Here is a 24,463-nt window from a genome sequence, read left to right as displayed (position 1 = left end):
TGACTTTATAGCAGCTACATGCACGTATGTGCACTAATTTGTCACTGGAGAAGTGCAATATAATAACTTTGACTTGTCAGAACAGGTGGATATAGTCACTTCTGAAAGACATTCAATAACAATTATGTTATTGAAACTTGCGTAATTAGAGACAGGTAGATAATTCACAAAGTAGAATTTATGACAGACCATATAACAGGTTTTGGTACGAACCTGCCAATGAAACATCATTTGAAATAGAGTTTCTGTTTTACATTCTTTCTTTTTCTTAATTCATCAGAACAAGTTATTGCTATTAATAATGACATTCCAAAGACACACTGCACCTAGATTTGATGACTTTTGTTTCCAAGTAAACCTATGAAGTGCTGCCAATAAAAAAGAACACGCCCCCTATGATGTCACATCCATATGTTACTCATTAACTGATTTTAAAAACTAGCCTGAGCTGGAGTCATACCAAGACTGCACTTCCTATAGCACTGAAAAGCTGTGCGTTTCGTAGGATTGCTCTAGAATTGAACTTACCTAACTCTGCAGTTGGCTCCATTAAAATGATGAGAAAAGGGAATTCCTTGGAGGACTCCGTTTTTCATTCTGAAAGTCAGAACAGCTTCCGAAAGTCAAGTAATGACACCCCAGTCAGCCCTACAGATTGTTTCGGATCAGTATTTATAAGGTAAATCCTGTTTGAGTGTTCTGTATGTACTTGATGCCGGGGGGGGACACGGCAGCAACACAGGAGGTCACTGGGACAAATATACCAGTGAAAATACCCTGATGGGGAAGCTTAATATGAGAAGGCAATGCATGCAGAGCTGATAATTTCACTAGTGTTACTGATTGCACTGGGAAGGGGAGTGCTACTGCAAGGAGTAATTTGTAAGAGGACAGGAGGGTGTTCTCTCTTTCCTTATCTATTACACTGAAGTAGGGCTTTTAATGTGTATAGCACTGTACACTATTAAACTCAAGTCTTAAAATGACCTCTGCGAGGTCATGCTGTCATGGTTTAACACCAGCCAGCAACTAAGCACCACGCAGCTGCTCACTCACTTCCCCCGCTCCACCCAGCGGGATGGGGGAGAAAATCAGAAGGAAGAAGGTAAAACTTGTGGGCTGATAAAAGAAAAGTTTAATAGAACAGAAAGGAATAAGCTAATAGTGATAATAACAATAATAAAATTACAATAATAATAAAAGGATTGGAATATACAATACAAGTGATGCACAAAGCAATTGCTCACCACTTGCCGACCGATGCCCAGTTAGTTCCCGAGCAGTGATCCCCCCCAGGCCAACTCCCCCCGGTTTATACACTGGGCATGACATCACATGGTATGGAATATCCCTTTGGCCAGTTTGGGTCAGCTGCCCCGGCTGTGTCCCCTCCCAACTTCTTGTGCCCCTCCAGCCTTCTTGCTGGCTGGGCATCAGAAGCTAAAAAATCCTTGACTTACTATAAACACTACTTAGCAACAACTGAAAACATCAGTGTGTTATCAACATTATTCTCATACTGAATCCAAAACATAACACTGTACCAGCTACTAGAAAGAAAATTAACTCTATCCCAGCCAAAACCAGGACATATTCAATACTACCTATAGTATTTGAGTGGATCTCTGTCCAAAACAAATGTAGGCTTTATTAGAACAGGGAATTTAAGAAAATATTTTCATGTGTGTTTTGGCCTATATGAAACTTTACAATGCTTATTAAATCAAGTTTCAGGAGAAAAGCTACCATAATCACACGGCGTACTCACAGAAGTTGAACGCTTGCATGAATGAATACTACTGAATTGTTTGCTGATAAAACAATTGCAAACAATTTTTAAGGGGAAATCTGTTTTCTTACTTTGGAAGGGTAGACTTGTTGGAGTGCAGACTCACACTGAGGTGGAATTCATCTCAATGAAGAGTTCTGGACAAATCATGCACATTTTAGACAGCACAGACAAAGGAGGGAAGGCAGTGTCAGAGAGTTACTGGCACTTACCACTTATCCTTCCCCATCTACTGCAGGAAAGAGACAAGTAAACATCCATAGTATTTATGTCAACCCATTATGAATAAAATAGCTTTAAAAAGCTATTCAAAGTAGCTTTAGACATTTATTGGTTCTTAACCAACTTGAAAATTCTTTACCAAGCGCTGTCCTTAATATCTGCTCAGTGCCCAGCCACCCTGAAGAGTGATTTGGAAGGAGCACTTCTAACTAGTCTTTGTGTGGCTGAATTATGTTTCTTTGTAGCTGTGCACAAATTCTCTATAGGGGATGACAGGTCATATCATTAATTGGGTCACAAGTATAAATAAGTCTGCTGGCCTCATTTTTCCTCTTTTGAAATGTTATTAGGGCTTTTTAATATTATATCTGCATAACGTCCCTTCTTCCAACTCAAATGTCAAAGAGATAATGTCCAACAGTTTGAAAAGAGAGTAAGGAATCAGGAATTTTAAGTTTTAATTAGAGCTCTCAAAGGCTCTTACCTAGAACTAATCACTTAGAGCCTGTTTTTTAAAAGAAATCCACAGGTGTTTTTGTATGCCTCTCTTGATCTCATTTTCTGATTAGGCATGAGACATGAGTACATACAGTGGCATACGGAGGGTTCAACACAAGTAGGTGATGTTTAACCACTTCTAATTTGGGCAATAAAAGTTCTCCCTCTTCTCTGTCCAGCCCAGAACACTGGGCAGACAGATTTACCTACTTTTTTATTTACCACCAGATAACCAGTACACAAAAAGCTACCATACATGCTCTGATAGGAACACAATCAGCCCTTACAAATAACAGAGTCCTTTGACTCAGATTTCTCAATAATCAACCTGCCTGCCAAGTAGTGAGTGGCAGAGGCAGGCCTTCTAGAAATCCAGTTTACTCAGCTGCTGTTTCAGTAAGGAGGGTAATATGAACATAAAGCCCTGCTGTGAAACTATACTTCTATCAATAGCAAAGATGGAATAGCAGGCTGCAAATATTAGATAATCTAATAAGAATAATGCATGTTTGTACACAATAAGTTAGTAGCTGGACTGAGCTCTCACCAAACTTGCTTTTCATGTGTTTGTCACAGTCATGACACACTTATCCAGAACGAGTCACATGAAAAATCAGGGAAAATGCTTGCGGGAAAAAGAAATACAGGCTCTGCATTTTTAGGTACTATTTTCAATACAGTCTTATTTACTTAGATCATATTTCCAATATATGAAGATGCATCCACAGAGAAAATTTACTATATTAATGATTGCTCTTGTTCAGCCTGATTATTCGTGCCTGATGACAAAAACTGAATATATGCCTAAGTTTTTATATACATCTGTTTTCACCTCACTGTAATTGGCACCATGTGGATGGGCACAAATTCACCAGAATCCACGGGGTTATTAACGTTTCAGACAGGGGAGCTCACAGTTTATCACCATGGCAGCATGTTATTCCTGACATAGAGCGAAACTGATTTCAGAAGCAAATTAAGACTCTGGAGCTATAGCTGAGCTGTCAGCCATGCATAATAGATCAGAGATTTGTATTGATAAAAGTATTGGCCACATGTGTATGCAGCATTTTATCAGCGTCAATGTATAGTGTTGTTCTGACATTAGAACAAAACATTTTGCAGCAGTCCAGGTCAAAATATTTGCAAAAACAATAGGGAACTCCATCACCCCTTTAGAGCCCATCCCTATAATGTGAGTCAATGCCCTGCATCCAGATCTCTTCAACTTTAGAAAAATCTCAAGCCTTGTGGTTTTGTCCAATCTTCAGAATGACCCTGAAAAAATATATTGAGTACAAGAGAATAAGATTTTTCAGCAATTTATATCAGGACTACTGACCACCAGCTCTGTCAATGTCATACTGCTATGTATGTTAGCATCAACCCTAGCAATAATCAAATGCAGGTTGTATACCAAATGCTTGTGTTAAAAAAAAAAAAAAAAAAAAAGAAGTGAAGATTCAGCATTTGTCAGCCATTTTTATATTAGGTAAAAATTCTAAATAAGTAAAAAAAAAAATCAGAAAAAATTACAGCATGGAGAGGTACGTTTTCTAAAGGCAAAGCCATGGAAATGGGAGCCAAAAGGATCCTTGACTCTAATCCTGGCTTGGCAGCTCATTTGGTGCATTGCAATGTGTACATCAATTAAAACAGAATCATAGAATGGTTTGGGTTCAAAGCAACCTTAAAGATTGTCTAGTTCCAACGCCCCTGCCATGGGGAAACACAATACTTGCGTTTTCAATCTGTGAACTGGCATTAATATTTACTTATCTTTTGCATATAGCAGAGTAACAGAAAAACTGTGTTAACAACTTGTAACAAAAAGATTGTTTTGCTGCATTTGGGTTTTTGTTTGGACACAAAAAAGGATCCATACATTCAGGTTTTCTCTCTGAAGATTTTTGGATGGGAATGTGAACTCTTCTAAGGAAATCTACTTCTGCATTGGAATTACACCCCTCAGAAACATCTAACACACTGCTGTAAGGCCGAGACTTAGTTCAGACTAATCCAAGCAGTCACGTTAAAGAGATAAGCACATACCTACCATCTTCTAAAAGGTGCATTGTCTTTATAGCTCAATTATGAGCACCTGAAACACTGGCAACCACTTTACTGCTCAATGCACCTGGGATTTGGCATTCACCCTGTGTGGCCTTGCTATGCAAGACATATTTATGTTTGTTTGGTTTTTTTTCTCCAGAGTAATATAGCTCCTAGTTCTCACGAGACAAAACAGTAAGTCTATCTGGCTCAGTAGAATAGCTTAGTATTCACAACCCCATCTGATGTAAAGACTGTGAGAGAACTGATAGAGTGATTCATTCTTTCACATTATCTTGTGTCCCTCACTTTAATCTCCCTCTCCTCGGGCTAAGAACAATCCTTTCTGAAGCTCCTGGAAAGTCTGGGCGCTATTTTTTCTTGTGGAATAATCAATTTATCCACAAAGAAGCTGTGCTAACTTTCACTTTCTTACATACTTAACATACTATGCTGCTGCTCTTCAGAGACTGCCAGATGACTAAAGGTTCCTCTCAGCAAAATGATCACCATATTTAGATATACCGTGAATGTTTGCACACATGTATGCATATCTGGCTCAAAGAGGTATCCATGTGCATTCCTTTATGATACACAGAATCAATAACTACATACCAGCATGCACATTATTCATTAGGCGCACATAATCTGTTTGATGTCTTAAACATACTGTTGCACCTGGATTGAAATTTTTGTCCATGTTAGCTGTATACAGAGATGTCACACTTGGATGTCACCCAGGATTTCCTTTGGATATTTATAAGCAGAGGATGACAAATCAAGCAAGGCTGATCCACCAGAGTAGAACAAGCAATATTAGTATTTATCTTTTCCTGCCTAGCTGGCCAATATATTAAATGACGGTTATAAATGGAGAAAAACGGATTTCACTGCCATGGGATTTGGTACTTTCATTATAAATGACAAGATCTAGGCATCACAGCATTCTAACAATGCAATCCATGAGGCATCCAGGGCAATATATTGCTTGGGAAATGTGCCATGACTGCTTTTTTTCTCATGAACCAAGAGGAGACACTGATCTGTGTTTTTCAGCAAAGTGCCAACTGGCTGAATGCCATCTCATCGGTAGCAGAACTGAACTATTACATGTCACAAGTTTGCTTTTTTTCAGAATATAAGCAAGTCGCCATGAACAATTTGGAGGAAGATGAATGTTGCTTTACTTCACCAGCTCCACTGTGTTTTGCCATTAACCCTCCTTCCCGTACTGTTCTTTTGATCAGTGTAAGATACATCACTAAGACTCACAGTATGCAGCTTGTCCTCTGTGACTCTACACAGTAAGTTGTGTGAAGGTCATTGGTATCAAAATGGCAGTAAATGTGCTGATGGAGTACATGTACAATGTGTTGCACATTCACTATGAGTGTGGCTGACACCACATTACTAACACCCCAGAAGTTTTATGTGAGAATTTCTCTCCTTTTTCCTGCTGGGTGCTACAGTACATAATTATAGTGTAGTCTACTTCATCCAAGTGCTTCAGTATTCAGCCACAATGAACAGCCTCAGCGTGCCTCACCATTTGTGGTGAGAAACGCTCTAACTAGCTCTCAGCCCAGCTTACTTCATATGCCCTATGCACTTCCCTGTCCAAAGGGGAGTTCAACCAATACAGTAATCCAGGCTCCTTTAAACAAAAACCAAGAACAGATAGGCAGATATGACTTCTAGCAAACTGCTCAGAAGAAACCAATCACCTGATATAGGTCTCTATAAAGCAATCTCACACTTTTAAAAACAAATAAGTTACTAAACTCTTAATTCAGGCAAGGAATGAGGATCAATTGGCCAAAACTGCTTTTTACTCCTTACAAAATTGCACCACTCACCGTGTTCCGGCCCTAGTTATCTTCTAGAGACTATTTACGACCTTGGTTTACTCCATTTATTTTGAGCATACTTCAAGTATGCTGAGTGACTTGCAGATGTTTCTGAACATTCCTGCTTGAGGCAGGAGTATCACCAACACGAGATCGGATCAGGTATGGCTTTGTCTAGCTGGGTCTTGTAACATCCACAGACAGAGTTTACAAGCTCTCTGGGCAACTTCTTCCAATGCTGCACCACTCTTACAGTACACTTTTTGTCTTTCCTAGTCTGTACCTCCCAAGCTGTAAGCCATTTCACTCTGGTTTGTGGCTGACTTGCATATATTCTAGAAATCAACATTTCTGAGTTTCATCTTTCCAAATGTCTATAGCTTGTGTCTCATACTATCACAGCTCCTTTTTCTATGGTATCTAACATAAGACTGCCTTCCTATCATGTTTCAACAGAGTACTATAAGGACTTATTTAGCAGGTCTCTCATCACTTAATGGCTTCCAAGGCATTTGAGTTGCTTTCACAGAATCCTACCAGTGCAGAATATCATACAGAAAACTAAAGACAAGACATATAATGACCTATAATCCAAAAGTACCTGTATTCACAAACTGTTAAGGCTGTATCTCTTTGTAGCTTTTCATACCTGCAAAGAAGCACAGAAGAATTGTCTACTGAGGAGAAGTGTGTTCAAAGTATACAGAATGCCAGAAATCATTGTACTCATTTTCTGCTTTGTTCCTTCCCAAGAAGTTTCCTCACATTCAGTCATGCTGATACTTGCCATATAAGCTGAGAAATACTTTATGAACAGCCTTGATGACTGTACTGAAATAAAATCCCAAGACACACAAATACTGTTGATTAAGACAATCCCTAATCCTTTGTATTTCCAGCTAGATTGTCTTTTTTTTTTTATCATTCATTGGCAATATCCTATCCAAGAATCTCTAGGCATGGGTAGCAGTCCTACTGCTTTTTACACTGACCTTTCCAGTGTGTCTCTTTGGGGTCCTTTACTCTTCTTTTTCTCATGTCATTCAAGCTAGGATTCATAATTATTCTGATAAATTAAAGAAGCAGTCTGAAAAGAAGACCAGAGTGAAATTCAAAAAGGATATGCAGAAGGTCATACTTAGTCAAATCTAACAATCAGCTGCTAATGTACTAGAGGAGAACAACATCTCAGTTGTCCTTTGTAAAAGGTTCACCAGGTCATAGTGGTTCAACAATTAAACTTGAGCCAGCCTCACTCTGCTGTGAAACACATAAACAATTTACTATGAAATATAAACAGTAGTAGTGTATATAGTACAGATGAAGTAATCTTTTAATCTTGCCTCCATTCAGCCTTTGTAAGGCTTCTGCTGTCCAACTTGGGGCACTGCGCTTCAGAAAAGATCTGAACCTATTAGAGACAGTTCATAGGAAAAAAAGAAGTGCAGAAAACACAATTTATACCTTTTATCTGAGGCTAAAAAGAAGAAGAAAATGGGGGACAATGGGAGACAGGTTTTCGCTGTTCTTCATATTGAATAAATTAAGAAGCAATGGCTTTAAATTTCGGCAAGAAGGATTTAGGATCACTCTAGAGATTAGGCAGGACTTCCCCTGGATGACAGCAAACACTGGAATTGACTGCCTGGATACATTACTGACTTTTAGGAACAACTTAGACAAGTGTCTTGTCAGGGATGACCCAGGAACAGCAGGCCTTGCTTTGGGATAGGGAATGAACTTGATGACTCAGTGAGTCTCTCCCCATTCTGCTTTTCTGTGATTTCATATATCTTAAATCTTTTTTTACCATGAAAGTTCTTCCTATTCTTTCATCTCTAGTTTTTCATCTTTTGCTGTGTTATACATAACATTGATATCGAAACCTGATTATTGAAAACCCTCAACCCTCTCTGAGGCTTCATGTAGTCTCTTCAGAGCAGGAACATGTCAATTTTTGCCTACATGGCATCACCAGTACTGCAGGTATTAAACAGTGATAAGTAATTTTATAGTACACTAATTTCTCTTTCTCTCTGCAATCTGCACTTCACCAATTAGACAAAAACACAGTCCAGATTTTCACACAACAATTGGTCTCTGTGGGTGACAGTTTGGTCTTCACATACTTGCTTTACTGTATCTGTATATATGAGCAATTATAACTGTACAGTAAAAGGTCCTTTGTGGTTTTTTGCATATGTAAGGCTTGCTACAGCATACCAAAATAAAAGCATAAGGTTTTCAAGTATATTCCACCCACACGAACAGCTGCATATTTGACCGTTTTATATAGGGGACTCCTCACTACATATTACTGAGAATCCTGGCATTCAGGACTTCTATCACTCGTGAGCGTGTCCTTTCAATCTAGAGCTCCTGCACCATCCACAGTTTGACAAAGCTTGGCCACAGAGTTTCTTTTTCAAATCCTCAAAAAAACATGAGCTATAGTCATTGCTTATTACTGCCACTGTCTAAGAAGGCATGTATTGACAATTTGCCAGAACCAAGTCTCTGACAAAAGTGAAGATATCATGATATGGAACAAAGTATTTAGTAAGGATTCATTTTTACTGTCTAGGCTGCAGGCATCAATTTATTTGAATGTAAGCTTCTTCTACAGTAAACACCTTGACTAATTAAAACAGAGCTTTGCATACGTTGAAAATGGAGCCAGATGACACTAAAACAGAGACCGAGCTCCAGAAACCAAGCAGTTGTTTTCCAGTTTGTGCACCACTGTGGTAGAGGCAGAAACCTCCGGAGATGAGTGAACAAAACGGTCTGTGGTAGCATTTATCTCCTGTAGCTAAATCTGCCAAAGACTGAAAATCTAAGCACTGAAAAGGCAGCTGATTTTACTTGTTCAAATATCTAAAAGTCAGATTCTCACCTACTGTAAACCAGCATTGTTCTCCTGGAGTGGGTAGAGCTACGCAAGAGTTATTCAACCATAAGTCTGCCTTCAGCCTCAAAATTAGGACTAAAATAGCAACTGATACCTTTCTAGTGCAATGCAAGGCCTCCAAAAATGAGACGAAGGGTAGGCAGTCACTTTTCCTACTGATTCCAGACATACTGTACCTGCCTTGGTAGTCCACACTGATATGAGAACAATTCCCAGGGAACCCAAAAACTCATACAAGCTGCTGCAAAGGGTCCTGGGTCCAAATGGACATAGGATGCCAATGCTGCCTTCCCTGGCTCTTTCAGTTCCAGCTCTACTCACAGCCCAGACAGCTGAACTGGGGCCTATTCTGTTATCGCGTGGATAAATGGGATGCCACTATACAGCCACAGGTTGCGTCTGGCACAAGGGGGTGGGAGAGGCTCTGCAAAGCAGTGCCAAACCTGCTCAGGTGCTCCACAGGGGAGCATAAGTCAGCAATCAAAGTCTCACAGGTGCAGAACCTAACAGGTCTGAATAATCCTTCTTGTAAATTACATCTCATTTCTTTTCCACATGTGCCTTGTTTTTCATGTTAAATAATACATAAACATTAGTTAATGTCTCCCAGAAATAGAGCCATTTTAACTGTCTTCCCTTTTATGCAGCTTGGCAGATAGTCTTCAAATTTTCTTGGACTGGAGCTAATTAAACCCACCTGGTCTAGCTAAGACCATACAGCAATCGCACATTTTCTACAGGATCTGTGTGCCCAAGCAGCTGTGGCAGTCCTGAGCTTTTTCACCATTAACACCTCTTTCTTTTTACTGATTTCCTGAATAAGTTGCAACAATACCTAATACTTAGTTCTTACACCTTCAAAATACAGCGTAAGTATCAGGCAATCCTAACAATGCTGTCAATCCAATCAATCACTGGAAGGTCATTGATTTGCTTCATACATCTTTTAATCTGAAATGTATGTTAATATCTATCTCCTACCCTGATGCCCACTAGCAGAGATCACTCTCCTCTTACCTCCTGTGAACAGTCCTGCAGTTAGGAAGAAAATACATTCTGTCATTAATTCTATCAATATATCCTAACACATTAAACCATGAAAATAGACCTTTTTGTAGAGATGTTACATTGAACTCTCATCCCAAGGTTGGCCTTCGTTAGATTGCATCATTATAGCCACAGGCTCCATCTTTGCTTTCTGAAAATATTAGCTCACCAAAGTGAACCCCGACTTGGATATTAACCAGGTAACGAAAACATTTTTCATATGCATGTTGACAGTTTGTGTCTGCCCAGCCAGATGACTGGTGCCAAAAGCTGCCATTTAACCTGAGGGCATGCAACTTCCCTGACAGCCCCCCCAGCGCAAGCCACAGGAAGGCTCTGCTCGCTCTGGTTTTTGCACATGAGATCATTTCCTCTGCAGCCAAACCAGCGTGGGGTGCTGCTGAAGAGAGAGGAAACAAAAAAAACACCTGAGGCAGCCCCAGATGGAGGGATCAGCCAGTCACCACAGAAGTTAGTGTTAGTTCAGCTGTCTGGATGCCGGCATCGGTATTTGGGCTACCGCCTGCTTCAGAGGGACACTGGGGACACGTGCTGACAGAAACCTGTGGAAAGCCGTTTTCCACGAGTTACTGCCGGCCTGCAAACTCTCTCCCAGGCCTGGCCAGGCAGCCTCGCGGGCCGCGCCGCACGCCGCCCGGCCCGGCCGCCTTCTTCTCGCCCCCTTCCCTCCTCAGACCGCGTGCGTGCGTGTGAAACCGCATCTCCCGTCCCCCCGTAAGAAACACGACGGACGCCTTTTGTTCGAGCCAGCGGGAGGTAGCGTCTCACGCCACAACGTCCCGACGGAGTAACTGAAGGCGCGTAGCGGATCGGCCACGCGGGGAGCGCCGGCTCCCGGGGCCGCCTCAGTCACTTCGCGGCCGCAACCGGGGCCGACCTTCCGCGGCGGCGGCAGCCAGCCCCCCGGACGGGCGGAACCGGTTTTTAGCGGCTTCCCGCCGCGGGCCCGTGCTCCGGATCCAGACGGCCCAGAACGGCGGCGGCGGCGGCGGGGCCCGCCCCGCGGCGGCGGCGGGGCGGGGCGGCCTGGCCAGCCGGTTTAGTGCCGGGCGGCGGCGGCGGGCTGTGGGGTGCCGATGGTGCTCACGACCGAGCAGCGGTGCGAAGCGGAGGAGCCGAAGGCTGCACGGGCCGCCGGCAGGCGGGAAAACAGGGGCGCCCTGCGGCTGTGAGTACTGCCTGGGCCGGGACGGGGGGGCGGCCGCCCGCCCGCGGGGACCCCGCGCAGCCCCGCGGCGAGGGGCGGCTCCTGCCCGGGCTGCCCCGCGGGGGAGCGGCGGCCGCGCAGAGTAGTTCGGCGGAGTCACGGCGGTGGGGGGGGGGGCTCCCTGGGGCGGCGGGCGCTGGGCTCGGCGGCGCGGTGGGGGCTTCGCTGTTCTGGGCGTTGGCTTTGGCTTGAAGTTCGTGGGGAAGAGCCGCCGAGGGGTCTCCGCCTCCAGGGCTTAAATGAAGCACGAACATCTGTCTCTGCTCAGCCGAGGTCTGCGCGCTTCGGGAGGCGGCCCCGAGCACAGCGTTAAACTCTGAAGTCGTACTTTTGGGAGCAAGGCACAGAAATACTGCTTCTGGTAATTTCGTGCAACAGGCTGGAAATCCTTCTCTGCCGTGGCACAGAAATCCAGCAGCTGTGCTTTTTCACTTACAGTAATGTGCATGGGCTCCAGCGGGAAGCTGCGATCCTCTCCTCTGGGTGCCAGGAAAACCCAGAACTTTGTCAAAAGTTCACAAACTTTGATACAGGCAAGATGCAGGAAAATGGGAGTTCAGTCTGACTTGTGTACCCGACAGAGATGGGACAGGCCGCTCCGGCAAGGCGGTGGGCGCTTGCCTGCCTTGGCATGGTTGCCCAGCAGGGCCATACCCATAGCTAGCCTCCTTCTACTTTTTAACCTGAGAGGTACTGTAAAAAATTGAGCAGATGAAGAGATCAAAAATACTTCATCTTCCTCGGGAGGAAGAAGAGGCCTTGCTGGCTGGTAAAGGCTGCTTAGGCTAATGGATGGAAGACAGAGAAGTCAGAGGGCTTCCCCTTCTGGGGGTGGGAGGATTCCCTGCACTCCCCCGAGGCCACTGACCTTCCCAGCCTCTGATGGTGGCTGGGGGTGTCAGGGGTTAAAGGCTGCATCTCCTGCATTGGTCTTTGGCTTCCTGTGGAGGTCTCAAGTTGTTTAGGTGCTTGTATGCCATGGTAATGACCAACATGTGAAAATTTTGCTAGAATCAAGCATCTGTCTAGTTCCATACCAGGCTCCCAATTCACCTGGAACTTGACAGTCCTAAGGATGCTGTTTGAGAAGTTAAGCACCTACGAAACTAGAAACTAAAAAAATCTGTGTCTTTCTCCTCAAAAGGAAAAAAAAAAAGTTACTTTCTCCTAATCTGGGATGATTCCCCTCCCCAAAGAACTTTTCTTCACAAAGATTTAATCTTAAACAGCCTCCAGGAGAAAAGAGAGCAAGTTTCCCCAACTGTTGTATCCCTGGTCTCTTAAGCAGGTGTATTCCCAAAGTATGTGTTGCAACAAAATCTGTTGCCAGAAATAACTTGCTTGTTAGAGAGCACTGGGAATCAAAGTGTCTTCTAAGTGTCCTTTATCCTGTATGGTGTAGTCACATCAGTGACTTCACATTACAAATGAGGTGTGTAATTCCCCAACCTTCTCTAGAGCCTTCTGACTTCAAGCCTTGGGTTCTGATCCCCCGCACAGAATTATGCCAATGAATCTAATGAAGTTCTTCAGGTATGCAAGATCTGTGTCTGATTTTTCTCTCGAGAACAGGACTAGGAGTCTAAATGTATAGAAAGCTTGATGTCAGAGACGTTGTACATGCACCAACTAACTAACTGACCCTTTGTTTTGTCCCCAGGTGTTTAGTCATTCAGTGCTGAATTGGCTACAGTTGTAGAAGTGAGGTCAGTCTTAACCAGTGTGATAAATGGAGACGTCTCACTCGCTATGACTCTCCTTTTTTTAGCTGTCAATTTTTGCTGATCAGTAGAAAGTAGGTGTCATGCAGGGGAAAGCTAGGTGGTTTGTTATGCTCCAAGCTACAGTGTTCAGCGATACTAGTCTCGGCAGCAGGAGGTGAAAAGACTGGAGTAGGCAAAAAAGTTGAAGTGCTTTGTCTTAAACTACAAAATTGTTTACGCGTTTGCTGGCTGGAAACAAAGTTGGAATTTATTTGCCAATCCCATTTAACTGGTAGCTGGACCCTTCTGAGAAACTGTCATGTTCATTTGACTGCGTATTAAGCTCAGAAGCCAAGTAACTTTGGTTTGACTAATGTGAAGCTACAGGGAGGATTGTTCAGCTGAAGGACAAGAACAGAATCTTGGTTTTGATTTAGTTAGAAGCGAACTTGCTAGAAGTTGGATTGCTGAAGATTTGGTTTTAGAAAAATTAATAAATAAGTGTGTGTGCTTGTGGTGCAGTTTCATTCCCTTCATGTACTTCCAGGGAACAATATGCAATCAACAGTGCTTATGCTGACCTCTATTTGAAAAACATCCTAGCAGAGTTACAGAGGCTTAGGGAATCTCTTAGTGGTTTCCAGAGCTCAGGAGAGAGAGATTTATGTTTGTACTGTAATCTGTACTTCCTGGAGGTATGCTTAAAGTCTTGTTCAGTTTAGAGATGGACTTTATAGCTTGATGTGCTTCTGCTGCTACCATAGAGGTGTCCCTGGGGGACAGGTGCTTCTGAAAGATTGAAGCTGTAGAAGTGTTTTGGGTTTTGGTTTTCTTGTTGTTGTTGTATTGTTTTTTCTTAATCATCTCAAGATGAAATCTGAGAAGATTATGTTTATCTGCCAGTGATTCAGGAACTTTATACAGAAGGTTAAGTACATTCATATTGATTTAGAAAATGGGCTTCTCTGGCGTGTTTAGCAATAGTTATATCTTTGCAAAGTTTGCAGAACATCTCTGCGGGTTGTACAATCCCAGAGGTAACACTGTGTGGAAGGTGCGCAATGCTATTACACAGACCCAAAATAGTCATGTGCCAAAAGTTTGTCATTACGTGGAGTTTCTCCCAAGCAAATCAGAAGTTCCTGGACAGAAAACGCCTTCCAGGTGGTGTTCCCTGACCATTACATCCTGAGGTGGCCTCAGGCCAAAAAGGAATTAACATTTGCATTGTGTTTAGAGGGTATATATTTTTCTGATTTGAAAGTGGGTTGTGTTATGTTTGCAGTGGCACTGGATCTGCCTCAGAAGCCGTCAGTCCCACTGCAGGGACAGCTTGTGGAACAGATGTTGTATCGTTGAAAACAGATTGTGGTACGTTAAGGAGAAATGGCAGAGGTGTAGTAACAAGCAGTTCATATTCCGTGTCTGCATCCTTCTGCTTTCACACATACTTGCTTCTGTTGAAGTCAATATGGCATTTTCTTGTTTCCACAGATAGTATTTAGCCTAGTATGATTAAACCTGTCTGTATTAAGGCAATGTGCTGAGTTACTGTATGGTAAGATACCGCTAACATTAAGTGGCACATTCTGTCCCCTTACAGTTAGAGCATAAGGTAATGTCCAGTTACTGAGTGTAACTTAAAGAAATAAGGGGACTAGGACTTAAGACTCTGAAAGGTATGGAGAGGGGTTTTTTTGAGCAAAAATACATTGCAGATACTGGGGAAAGTATGCTACTGAAAGCAGTTGGAAAATGCTTACAGGCAGATTACGTACTTCTGGGAAAAGACAGAATGTGATTTTTATGGTTTGTTTGTCTGATGTATTATGCTGCCATAACAGATGTTTCCTAATAACTGTTACTCAGTTGGTAAGTTAAAAGACAATTAATTGACTGACCTCTGCATACTCATAACTCACTTTTTTCCCCTAAACTCTCTTACTGGAGAGAAACACAAAATGCAGAGAAGAAGGGGGGGGTATTTATTACTGATTCAAAGTTTTATTTCAGCTTTGATCCAGGTTAACTCCTTTTCAGCAGCCAAACTTCTACTGTTTTTTTGTGAAGGGAAAAAGGCATAGGTATGTGCCTGTGTTATTCATGTTCTGTAATTTCAGTGGATGAAGATATTAACACATATTAAGTATCATATTTTTTAATTCTTGCCTGGTAGTTCTTCCCTATTTTTATAGCGAAAGTTGTGTGATCTGAAAAGAAGGATAGGCTTGCGAAGTGAAACATTTAAATTTGAGGTGTGACAGAAAAGAGTTTTCCAATCTGGATTACCTCCATTTGTTCATGATGATGTTTTTTAATTGCTCCTATTTTTTTCTTTTTTCGTGTCATTCTTACTTGGTTCACTGTATATACATGCTTAAGTTATAAAAGCAGCTTTTTAAAAATAATTGTGCCATGTGTAAATGCACGATATGAATCTGAACAGCCTTTTCTTTGTACCAAAGTGCCTCATTGGCTAATCTGAAATACTCCCAATGTGCTACCTTTATTGGCTGTATGCAGTCTGTGAGAAATGCTTGTTAGGCAACATAATATTACAGATAAGCTTTAGGTAGCAGGATTTGTTGCCGGTATTTGACACATGATGCATAACTGTAGTATCAGAGTATTGTCTTCTTACCACCATCTCCATAAATGTTGCAGTCATGTGGTTGGAAATTATGTGCTTATCTAATGATACCACTGCTGGGACTAATGATCTTCATGCTCTGTATATAGCTGTTGCCAAGTCCATATATATCCTTTCCACTTAACCTTTGTAGACTTGGGTTACTGTTATACCAGAGAGATCTTGTGTTTGGTCTAGCAATCTTTACAGACCTCTTCTGTAGTACTTAATTTAACCAAAATTCATGGGTAGCTGTCTGGATCCAGCTAGGCTGATCAGCAAAAGTCTTTTCAAATATTGTTATCACAGAGCAAATAATTTCTCTGCAGATAATAGGAATACAGTAGGACAAGTTGTCTTTCCCTGTTTCTCCGCTTTTCCTTGAAAAGAAACTTCTTGTTTTATCTAGAAGATCTCTGAGCTACCCAAAATTACAGAGTGATTATGTTTTCTTGCCAGAAAGCTGTAAACAAATGTTTAAAACATCCATTTTTCCTTCCAGATAATGCAAGGTTCAGTGGGAGATTCCAGGAGGACATGGGCAACTGCTCCCTGCCAGCCCACTGTATAGGCCCTTGTCTCCTCTTTGTAAAATGGTGTAATGTGCTGTCTCATGCTGGGGTGGATGTTACAGTAATGGAATTACGTACTGAGAGGTGGGACACGTGAATAAAAGGGAGAACCAGGGGTTGTAGCATATGTACAAGGAGAACACAGTTGCCTCTTCTTCATTCCCTGGTAACTGAGCTTCAGTGCCGTACCAAAGTATTCACTTCTTTTAACTAAACTTCTGCGTGGCTTTGACTGGTTTCTGCCTCCATCCTTGAAAAATAGCAGTCTAAGGTGAGGAAGGTAATAAGCTTCCAGAAAGAAAGCAGTGGGAAATAATGTGCAGAGTGCAGATAGGCAACAGGAAAAGAAACTCAGCAGCTTAGAAGATGTAGAGGCAGACTGAAGTCACCTTCTTCTGCGGATATATGGGGGAAGCCTTCCAGTTACTGTACTATGAAACAACAGTTCCTGACGTCCCTCCAAAAAACAACCATACCTAGGCATGTCCTCTGCAAAGAGCCATTCCTGCAGGTGCATCAGTGGTTTAGCCCTCTGGGAATCTTAGTTTAGGCTGTTTAGGACAGATAGACCACCTAGGCAAAAGACTCTTGGTGGTAATTTTGTAGCTACTGTTTATGCTACACTAGCTCAAGAAGAGCCATTTACCTTTGTTCAGCCTTTTTCTGGACAAGAAGGAGTGTTGCAATACAAAAGTCCAGTAAATAACAAAATTCTATATATGCCTATATGATTTTGTGAAATTTTACAATACATGTAGATATGCTATGGCCAGCATAGGAGAGAGTGGGTGTTGCCATGGAGGACACCGTGTGGCCAGTGGAAAGGCTCATGCTGAAGAAGGAGGCTCACAGAGCATTCAGACTCAAGTGTCCTAGTGACACAGAAAATATAAAGTCAAGCTGGCACTAGTAGGGATCTGGCCGCCACATGTCACATCTGATTCTAATAAGAACGTCTTTTTCCAAGACTTCAGAAGGAAAATGGTTCCTTATATACAGTGTGGCAGTCAAAGGCACTGTTGTGATTAGCATCAGTTAGACCCATTGTTGGAAGCGAGTATTTCCTACTGTGAAATAATAGCTTTTGTATTAGATTATCTACATTGTTCTGGTCTTTTCCGTGAACACACAGGTGGGCCTGTAAGAAAAATTGTAGGTCACAAAGATAATTATGGGAAATTCAGCATTGTCAGACACTTGGTGAAGAGTGAGCCTCCAGCAGAGATTGCACTTTGATCTGCTTCCATCCTTGATGGAAGGTGTGACGAAACAGGGTAGATGAAAATGAATATCTAATTGTGTCCATCTCAGTTAGTGTTTTGCATTAGGCCTTGTTGGGCACTATTCTTGATGGGGAACCCACAAAAAACATTGTACTCGGGCATCCCTTGAAATACGTACTTTTAAATTTTCTCTGCTCAATTACTGTCAGCTTTTAAACAGAGAGATCTCATTAAAGAGTGTGGATTATCTGTTGTCAATGCCAGTTCTCAAAGAAACTGTTCCATGATCAAGCCCAGCCATCCTTCTCTCTGTATATAACCTGTCTGAAGAGCCAAAATTATTTCTTCCCGTGTACATTGATAAAAAAACTTTGTGTGCAGTTTATTGAGTCATTATTTCTAAAAGTGCAATAAAACAGAAGCTTCTCATCAAGTGATTCATGGTAGCTTCATTTTTTAACTTTGTTTTTCTTAAGCAGCAGAGAAGGGAATAAAGGGGTTGGTAACATTGCTCCCAAACTTATGCTATTATCTCTAGCTGTTCTGCATTCTTAATAGCAGTTGATAATATAATTGCTGGTGTCTGCTTTTTTTTCTTTTTTTTTTAATCCTAATTCAGTCCAATATAACTACTCAGTTTTTTCAGACACACAATTAATGCTGGCAAACTGGCAGCCAAGTCTTGTATCATGTGGAGGCATGTTGCTCTGGAGTTCTTCTGCTAAAAAACAGAGATGTAGCTTCAGGTAATGAGGCTAAACCTTTGTGCTTATGCTCTGGTGATGAGGCCTCATTTGTAAAGATGCTTGTGTTGTTCCAGAGAAAGATTTGTGTTGTTTCTGCCTGAGTTACAGAGCAGATCTAACTGATAGATGCCTACGAGGTCATACTGGACACGTGGATTGTGTACAGATGCAGTATTTATCTTTTTTATTGAATTTGGTATAGGATGACTGGTAGACCTGACACTTAAGTGCCTTTGCCCTCTTTTCTGCACCCTGAACAAGTTGTAGATCGGGAATTCTTCTTTCTTTTCCCTTTCTCCTGTTACCTCTGGAAGCTAAAGCTAAAAATGTGATGTGATATAAGGCTACGTGCTTCGTCTTCAGTAGGAATTGTGATCCTATTTTTTGACTTCTTCTGGTTTAGAAGATAAGGTAGGCTAGAACTGGGAGATAGGAAAAACTTTCCTCCTAAAGGCTGCCAGCAAGCTGGAGAATGAAAAGAACACATACTTCAGACCAAAGCAGGTGTGAATGAATGTCTCCCCTAAGGTCTTTTGCTTCACATATTTTTCAGAAATGTGTCTGTTGAGATTTGTGTTTTGTGCTGGATTTGACCATGCTTATGTTCAGATAAATAGTTGTTGGTCACCCTGCTGAGACTCCAATGAAAACCATTTCATGGGAATCTTGTGGAGTTGAGTGAAGATAAATACGAGAGGGCTTTTGCTTTTTGTAGTGGATATCTGAAACGGAAACTCTTGAAAAGACAATAGAGCTAAATAGCTTATGTTCCTGTTCTAGTGTTAACTTAATAAAATACCTTGTTATAGCGTCTCGTGTTTCAGAGCACAGGGAATTCTTCTGTGGTTTTTTTTTTTCATTTGGGTTTTGTTTTTTTTTTCTATGGAACTTGATAGCAGTCTGGTTTTGATTAGACAGGGAATACAGCCAGTTAATAATAGATGGTATTTAGAGCAGAGAATTTACATACTTGCTAATGACGTCTGCAGTGTCACAGTGATCTTGCTGATGTACAAGTGGTAAGGTAGTGTGAAACCTGATCTGGTTATTATGTGAAATGTCTATTCAGTTGAGGAAAAAAAACTGACTTCCTCTATCCTTAACAGTGTTGGAGGGGTTTGTTCAAAACTAACTCAAAAATTTAATTCATCCTTTTAATAAATATATAGCAACACAGACATATGAAACTACTCACAGGTGAGTAATTGTGTTCCAAGAGATAGCTGTGAAATAGAATACAGTAGATATTTCTGAAATTAATTACCTTGATATATAAAATAAGATTCACAGTTAACACAAGTCTTTAACAATTGGGTTGGTTCCTCTTTTGGTGCTAGCTGACATTGAGATACCACCTGTGCCTGCAGTCCTGCTTCATCCTAAAAGTGCATAGAGAAACACGTGGTATATATGCATGTGTGCTCATCTATATGCATGTGATATTCAATTAATGTGCAGCTGTATTTGCCTCCATTTGCCTCCATTATGCTGTTTGACTGTTACCTCATGAGATGAGAACTAGCCTGCTCCTTGAACAACCTGCGGTAGTTAAATCTCAGTCTGGTTCATACCTATTCATATTAACAAATTGACCCTTTCCCTCATGCAAGGTTTCACATTTCTGCTCCTTCATTAATGCTTTGCTGCTCTCCCTATTTGGTATAAATACATCTGCTGGCTGTATATCTGTCTTAAAAAAATACATAAGAAATGCCATACTTCAGAATCAGCTGCTTCACTTCCTTCACTTTTCAGCCTTAAGTACAAGCTGTGTGCTAAATATATGGAATTATACAAATACCAAATGCATACATTATGGCTATGCTTAACATCTATTATAGCAGCTGTCTGCTACTTTATGATTAGCTCATTTTCTGCCTATTTTAGTAGTTTTGGAGTCTCAATGATAGTCAATATTTGGCTTTCCATTTGCACAGTAAAAGTGATACTTGGTCTTAGAAGTAGATTAAATCATAACATTATTCTGAGGCATGTTTTTTAGGAGATCTATTTTCTCCCATAAACAGTGCCTTGTGCCACCAAACACTGGAGCATGGCTGTAGTGCAACTGGAGGCATTTTGCTTCTGAGTGACCAGACTTTGTAGAAACAGACAACATCTAAATCCTCTACTTGAGCACTGTTGTTAGTTCATCCAGTGTGGAGACCACTCTAATCTGCCATGAAGAGGACAGCAGGAAATTTTACAATGGAAAAGGTATTTTCTTCACTCCATGGTGAAGAAATAATTCAACTGTGGTGAAATAATTCAACTGTGTAAGGTATGAAAGCAAGCTCATCAGATAAAGCAGTCCAGATTTTGATTAGCTATCCAAAAAAGGTTTGTTCAGGCTGGTGCAGTGTAGGAAGGATCTTCAGTGGAATGATGGAACATACCTTCTGAAGGAAGACTTAAGACGTTAGGCCTAGCAAAAGGAAAGTTGAGATGATTGCTCCTTCAGGGCGTGGTAGGTCATGGAAAGCCTGTGCTGAGGAGGAGGCCTCTGGCCTGCAGCATGCCTAGCAGAGTGTCCTTTCCAGCATTAGCACGTTTCATCTTACCCCCTCACAGTCACCTCTGCTTGAAGCATGTTGCTGGTATGTCTCCTGGATGCTGCCTCGATGTCTTCATCCTGCTTCATCTCCTCTGCTTTTAAGCCTGTCAAAGTCTGTCATCTTGATTTGGGATCCTGAAATGTTTTGAGTCTCTCCCTCGGGCTTTTAGTTTCTGAAAGAGTAACCAATTCCCTTATCTGAATAGACTCATGTCTGGGAGTAAGAATAGTTTAAATAACACTATCTCTTTGTATTTGGGCCTTTCACACTACTTTGATTTGTCAGTTCCTTTCCGTATGCTAACAGCTACCCAGTAAATCCTATAGCTACCCAACAGCACCAAAAGATACAGAATGTCACTGTATCTGTGGGTATTTCCCATCACTGATGGGTATTTCCACATACCTTGTAGCAATCATAGTTGTGGACAGTAGGGGAGAAATTACTCTGCACTCTTTTGGTTGATGATATGCAGTAACGGCAGTCTAACTGCTGTTGCAACATTAATCCTTTTTATATAAAAGAAATGAAGCAGGGTAACAGGGCTTCTAAGGTAACATGATGATCTGATATGTATGCTCCATCCACAGAGAGAATGTTGCAGCAGTGCTGGCTGATGTTAAACCCTAGGGAAATATTGGTTTGGCTGCAGTTTTGCAAATAATTGAAGTTGTAGCTAACATCTCTGGTTATTCAAGCTGCCTTTTCCCTCCTACATAACTGATCTGCAGTTTGTCGACTGGGGGACTGGTTTGTCGCAGCTTATTGTGGCTTCTGCACTTTTTAGACCTGTTATCAGGCGGACCAAGTAGCATGGGTGTCCTTTGGGGGGGATCTGAGGAAGCTTTGTAGAAAGGTTTGTGTGGTTGTGGGGAATTAAAGACAGTAACCACTGTATAGTTCTGGAGTTTTTGATATCACTTACGTATGCCTGAGAACTGTTCATGTCTGATAAAACTATACTGGAGTTGTCGAAGACAATGGTTGTTCTTTAAGGCTCACTTTCCAAACTGTGGCCTATTAGCGTGTGTCTCACATTATTTCTCTTCAGTGCTTCTTATTCAAACTAGTTTTGAAGGGAACAGGGGAAAATTTTATGTTTTAGATTACTGTCTTAATTTTTTTCTTCTTGAAAAATCCTCATTAATGTGAGACAGCATGATTTTCACAGGAAGTCTGAATTTTTCAGGTCCTGGAGAAGATTACTGGCAAACCAGAAAACCTTCTGAAGTTCAGAAAACTTTCTGTGGTACAAGTAACTTGACATGCCTGTCTGTCAAAGTTTTTGTTTCACAGAAACCATTCAAATCAGAAGAGATTAAATTCCTCTGACTTTTAAAATACATTGATGAATAATGTACTCTTGAACGCTTCATTAGAATGAAACTTAGTCCACTGCCTTGATTAATGTATTTCATAGCACTTTCCCTTTTCTGTGATTTAATCTTAAATTACTCTGTTCAGTTATTGGTGTATATTTAAAAAAGGAAAAGAAACATTTCTTGCAAAAAGTTTTGTTAGAGTGCTAGCAACTCATGTTTATTTTAACTTGCTTAGATACAAGATACGATCCCGTAGTAAGTGCAAGACTTGGCTTTGAAAATACTCCCTATGACAACTTACTTTATTTGGAAACTAGAGACAGTTTTTTTATTTTTTCTTTTAGCTGTTATTTTAAATAGCCTCAGTAGTAGTACCAAATACACAATGTACGGTCAGTTTGAAAAATGTTTATTTTTGTATTAACAAAGTCCTGATGTCGCAAAGTTTATATGCTTTGCCCTGGTATTTGCAAATACAGTTGACTTGTGTGCAACTGCTGCTGACAGTTACAGTGAGCATCACTTTGTCTCTTAAGTGCACTTGTTCTAATTTTTTTTTTCATGATTGCTGGCTTTTGTGCTCTTTTTACAAAGCATTTATGAATCTTGACTCACATGTGAAAATGTAAGGAGTGCTTTAATTTGCTTGTGACTTGTTTTAGGTCATACCTGTGATCTTTCCTTCTCCAGAAGGTCAGCTAAGATTCTTCTGATACTTTAAAGACACCTACTAGGAACTTAGCTGCTGTGTGGAGCTATAGTTATCATAAGCGTGAGGACAAACCCTTACATAGTTTTTCATTATATGAAGGGAGCATATGGGAGCTAGGGTGAAGGATAGGCATAGCAAAACTGTATCAGCTAGTAGGAATACACCGAATTGCTACTGTCAGTGGCATGTGTTACACAGGTGAGTCTCCTCGTGACTGAGATGTTTTGGGGGAAAGTTTTACTGTGTTTGGGTACACTCTGCCTGTTCTCAGCTGCAGAAGATGACCCTGGAGAGGTGACCAGACTGGTGTAAGATAGCTCAGCATGCCCACACACAACAGGCAGGAAGATTAGCATGCTGAGATGCCCTAGCTCTCTGCCATCTGAAAGCAGCTGGAGGGAATGGGTTTGGACAGTAGAGGTTCAGAAGCAGTAGTGGTTAATAGGGAAGACAGACAGGACAGAACAGGCTCCTGGGTTTAACTGGTAAAGTAGCAATTAACTTATGGGTGAGGGAAAAGGGAATATGAGTGGTAAGGAAATAAAGCATTTAAGAGCAACAAAACATATAACCATGCTGGGAGGTGTAAGTGAACATTAAAACCTGTGTAATAGGTATTTTTGAAACAAATTTGTAGTATGGAGGTGTGGGTGTGATACAGACTGCTTTGAGCAGTCGATAGCATTGCAGTGTAAGAATAGCAGGCTGCCCAAGGCAATGATGGACACCAGTCAGGCTCCAGGCTCAAGCAACTATATCTTTAAAATGCTGCTGCGTCATGTAGTCTTATTCACTTGGGAGTTTCCATGCTGCTCTGCTCTTTTGAAATGCAGGTGTGACTGAACCTGACAGTTTTGCCTTACCCTGTTCCTCATCCCACTCATGTCTGGTATTTTCTGGCCTCCCTTGAAGCCTGAGAATTTGGGGAATAGAAATACAACAGATAGCAAGACTATGACTAAGACATTTGCAGAATTTGCAGACTTTTGGAATATAAGCTTCCCTATGCTTACAGGGAGCACCTTGGGTTGGCAGTTCTCTCTGCTTAAAATCTCAAACACCATAAAACTGCTTATTTGGATTTTTCAGGCAAAAGATTGGGTTCTGCTTGAATCTCTTGGATTGCCCATTTAATTCTAGTTTATGTTGGCTGAAAATGAATGCTGTTGCCTTGTGGTCAGGCAGGGCCGATCCAAGAGTGAAGCAATGAGGAAAAAATTGGGGTTTTCCTTATTGACTTTATTAGTGCTGTAACACTTTCAACTATACACAAAGTGTGACTTAGGAAGTGTCAATTCAGTGCCCCTGTGGTGGGGAGTGCTGAGGGTGGAGGAAAGATTAGATAGGGGAATTCTTGCTGTATGTAAACATAAGATGCCTTGAGAACAAGTCTCAACACCAGTAAGG

The 24,463-nt window shown here is 41.4% G+C and overlaps 1 protein-coding gene across 5 annotated transcripts in view; it reads left to right on the top strand.

Moving 5' to 3' along the window:
• The first annotated feature begins 11,147 nt into the window (after nt 1-11,147).
• The window catches only part of GRAMD2B (GRAM domain containing 2B), a 33,951-nt gene continuing 20,635 nt past the window's right edge, over nt 11,148-24,463 (top strand). For 2 of the 5 annotated variants that reach the window (XM_075019638.1, XM_075019636.1), the window contains exon 1: nt 11,160-11,555. Coding sequence is in view for 3 of the 5 variants with exons in the window: in XM_075019636.1 (XP_074875737.1) it covers nt 11,464-11,555 (92 nt within the window). In the remaining 2 variants the exon portion in view is untranslated. Of the gene's footprint in view, nt 11,556-24,463 lie in introns of all 5 variants that reach the window. The other 3 variants (XM_075019635.1, XM_075019634.1, XM_075019637.1) reach the window with 3 other exon arrangements.

This window comes from Buteo buteo, chromosome Z, assembly GCF_964188355.1.
Source record: "Buteo buteo chromosome Z, bButBut1.hap1.1, whole genome shotgun sequence".
Lineage (NCBI taxonomy): Eukaryota > Metazoa > Chordata > Aves > Accipitriformes > Accipitridae > Buteo > Buteo buteo.
Note: the sequence above shows the minus strand (reverse complement) of the source record. Positions and strands in the feature narration are given on the sequence as shown.